The sequence below is a fragment of the Chrysochloris asiatica genome, unplaced genomic scaffold, assembly GCF_000296735.1.
Source record: "Chrysochloris asiatica unplaced genomic scaffold, ChrAsi1.0 scaffold00149, whole genome shotgun sequence".
In the NCBI taxonomy this organism is placed as follows: domain Eukaryota; kingdom Metazoa; phylum Chordata; class Mammalia; order Afrosoricida; family Chrysochloridae; genus Chrysochloris; species Chrysochloris asiatica.
The window spans coordinates 5,868,733-5,871,664 of record NW_006408667.1 but is presented as its reverse complement, the minus strand read 5'-3'; the positions used below and the strand labels follow the sequence as shown (position 1 = coordinate 5,871,664).

General features: G+C 34.8%; 1 protein-coding gene across 1 annotated transcript in view; it reads left to right on the top strand.

Annotated features, from left to right (window-relative positions):
* The first annotated feature begins 318 nt into the window (after positions 1 to 318).
* LUM (lumican) overlaps positions 319 to 2,932 on the top strand; it is a 5,553-nt gene continuing 2,939 nt past the window's right edge. Inside the window, exon 1 of the mRNA XM_006870720.1 lies at positions 319 to 1,183. Within this exon, the coding sequence (XP_006870782.1) occupies positions 319 to 1,183 (865 nt within the window). The remainder of the gene's footprint in view (positions 1,184 to 2,932) is intronic.

The following is a 2,932-nucleotide window of genomic DNA, read 5'->3' as shown; positions in this document are numbered from 1 at the left end:
TATAGGGTTGCTATGAGTTGGAATTGACTCATTGACAATGGATTTGGTTGGTATGGGTATCACCTCAATAAGGGTACACATGTATACAATCTAACCTGAAACCTATCCTTCACCAGACTGTAACTAAACACCCACATTTTGATTCACAAATGAAAATGAAGAAGACATACTTTTAAGACTAAATAAGATTATAAAATAATAAAATGTACATTTGTGAATGAATTTAGTATTGAAAATCAAACTTCCCTTTCCTGATAGCATATGGTTTTATAATGATATATGTTTTCATCTTATTTAGGAACAAAAATTCTTGTGAAAATGAACCTGAGTAAATTCACTTTCTTGTTGGCATTAATTGGTGGTGCCAGCGGCCAGTACTATGATGATTATGAATTCCCCATGTCGATCTATGGGCCCTCATCACCTAATTGTGCACCAGAGTGTAACTGCCCTCCAAGCTATCCAACTGCCATGTACTGTGATGAGCTTAAACTGAAAAGTGTGCCAATGGTGCCTCCTGGAATCAAGTACCTTTACCTGAGAAACAACCAGATAGACCATATCGATGAAAAGGCCTTTGAAAATGTCACTGATCTACAGTGGCTCATTCTAGACCACAACCTTCTAGAAAACTCCAAGATAAAAGGAAAAGTTTTCTCTAAACTGAAACAACTGAAGAAGCTACATATAAATTACAACAATCTGACAGAATCTGTGAGTCCACTTCCCAAATCTCTTGTGGACCTGCAACTTACTCATAATAAGATCACAAAACTTGGCTCCTTTGATGGACTAGTAAACCTGACCTTTGTTCATCTTCAGAACAATCAATTGAAAGACGATACCATCGCAGCAGCTCTTAAAGGCCTCAAATCACTGGAGTACCTTGACCTGAGCTTCAATCAGATGACCAAACTGCCTATGGGTCTTCCTACTTCTCTTCAAACTTTCTACTTAGACAACAACAAAATCAGCAACATCCCTGATGAGTATTTCAATCAATTTAAAGGATTGCAGTATCTACGTTTATCTCATAACGAACTGACTGATAGTGGTATACCTGGTAATTCCTTCAATGTGTCATCACTTGTGGAATTGGATCTCTCCTATAATAAGCTTAAAAACATACCAACTGTCAATGAAAATCTTGAAAACTATTACCTGGAGGTCAATGAAATTGAAAGTAAGTAGAAAGTAGTACCTGTGTTTGATGAATGCATCCTCAATTTCATAAATGCCTAAGATTATGAAATTGACCCCATTTATAAAATAAAGTAAATATTGAAAATGCTAACAAAGTATCTTTCTAACCAAAACATAGAAGAATTCTACCTTAGTAATATATTCAATGTCTATATTTTCTGTTGAGTATCCTGATAAGGAACCAGTAAGATCATAGACTTTAAGCTCTATTTTCTTTAAAAATAATGTTCTTGCATAATTTATATTTATTTTCTCTTGATATTTTCCCATTGTTATTTGCCTCCTTTATGAGTTAAGATTTATGTCAGACATTTATTTCATAGCAAGAACTTGCCAAGGAAGGAATAAACAAGTCCAGAAGAGGTGTAACTAGCAGAGGTTTTGATATCTTCCTCTTGTTTTTCCCCAAAGTTGCAACTATATTCTCATGGTATTTTCTGATATATGTACTTGTGACCCAGCATATTATTCTGTAATTATGATATCATCTACCTCCTTATTCGAGTGTATAACTTTCATAGTACTTTGGTAAGGACTGTAAGGAAAATTAAGGAGGGCAGGAATCTGATGATAGGAAACTACAGCTCTTGTAATAACTGTTATTACAAAGCCCCTTTTATCATACAGTATCTTTCATTTGATTTTTTTTTTCTAGTTTCTTTCCTTCCCTTCCTTTGTAACAATAGTTTGTTTTGCATTTATCCACTTGTACTATTTATGCACAGTTACAGGGTATGTTTCAATTTAAGCAATGCAGGTGAAAGTCAGAAATTGAAATTGACCAGCCCCACCTTACAGAGTTTGAAAGAAAAAATAAAACCATGATGCATGGATACATTAATTTTTTAAATTAAAAATCAGTTGAGAAACATGCATTCAAACATAAAGCAATTATATATACCAAACAATCTATTAAAGTTGAGCATCTTTATCTGACAGAAGTTGGATTCCTTGTCATACAGGGTAAGGATATTGACATTGCTATCAGAAATAAAATAATGTAACTTATGAATATGATACTTTATAATACTACAAAAGTTTCATGTAACTTTTGTGAGTTGGGATTTTCTCATGAAAGAAATCATGGTTACCACCTCTGAGAAGTCACATGGTCTTTATTATATCTGGACAGCAGCCAAGGTAAGGGTTAATGCTTTTTGATAGTCACACAATATATAGTAAAGCTGAACTCATTAATTTGTTTCCAGAAAAATTCACTATGTGTCGATATATGATTCCACAGTGTAAACATTTGTGTTTAGCAGGATGAACACTGTAGCAGGCCAAAATGCTAGAGGGATGCAAGATGATTGAGGGCTATACAAATTCACTAGATATGATGAGTAAGTCACAGGAACAGGCTTACTGCTTGGAGGCAGCAAAGAAACAGCTGCAGATACTGGCACATTTGAACAACTAAAAGCCAGGCCTTCTTTTTTGAGTAAAATTTGGAATGCCCACTATAGGGAATAATAAAAGTGGCTTATGGGTGAAATGCCACATGCCACTCTGTGCCAAGCTGAGATTAAAACCACAGTGTGAACATTTCAAAAGCCTTTCTTTCTTTCTTTCTTTCTTTCTTTCTTTCTTTCTTTCTTTCTTTCTTTCTTTCTTTCTTTCTTTCTTTCTTTCTTTCTCTTCTCCTTGACCTTTGGTCAGGACTTGTTGTCCTGGTGTGGTTCTGTAGGAAAAGCACTGGACTGCTAACCACAAAGTTAGTGATTCAAAC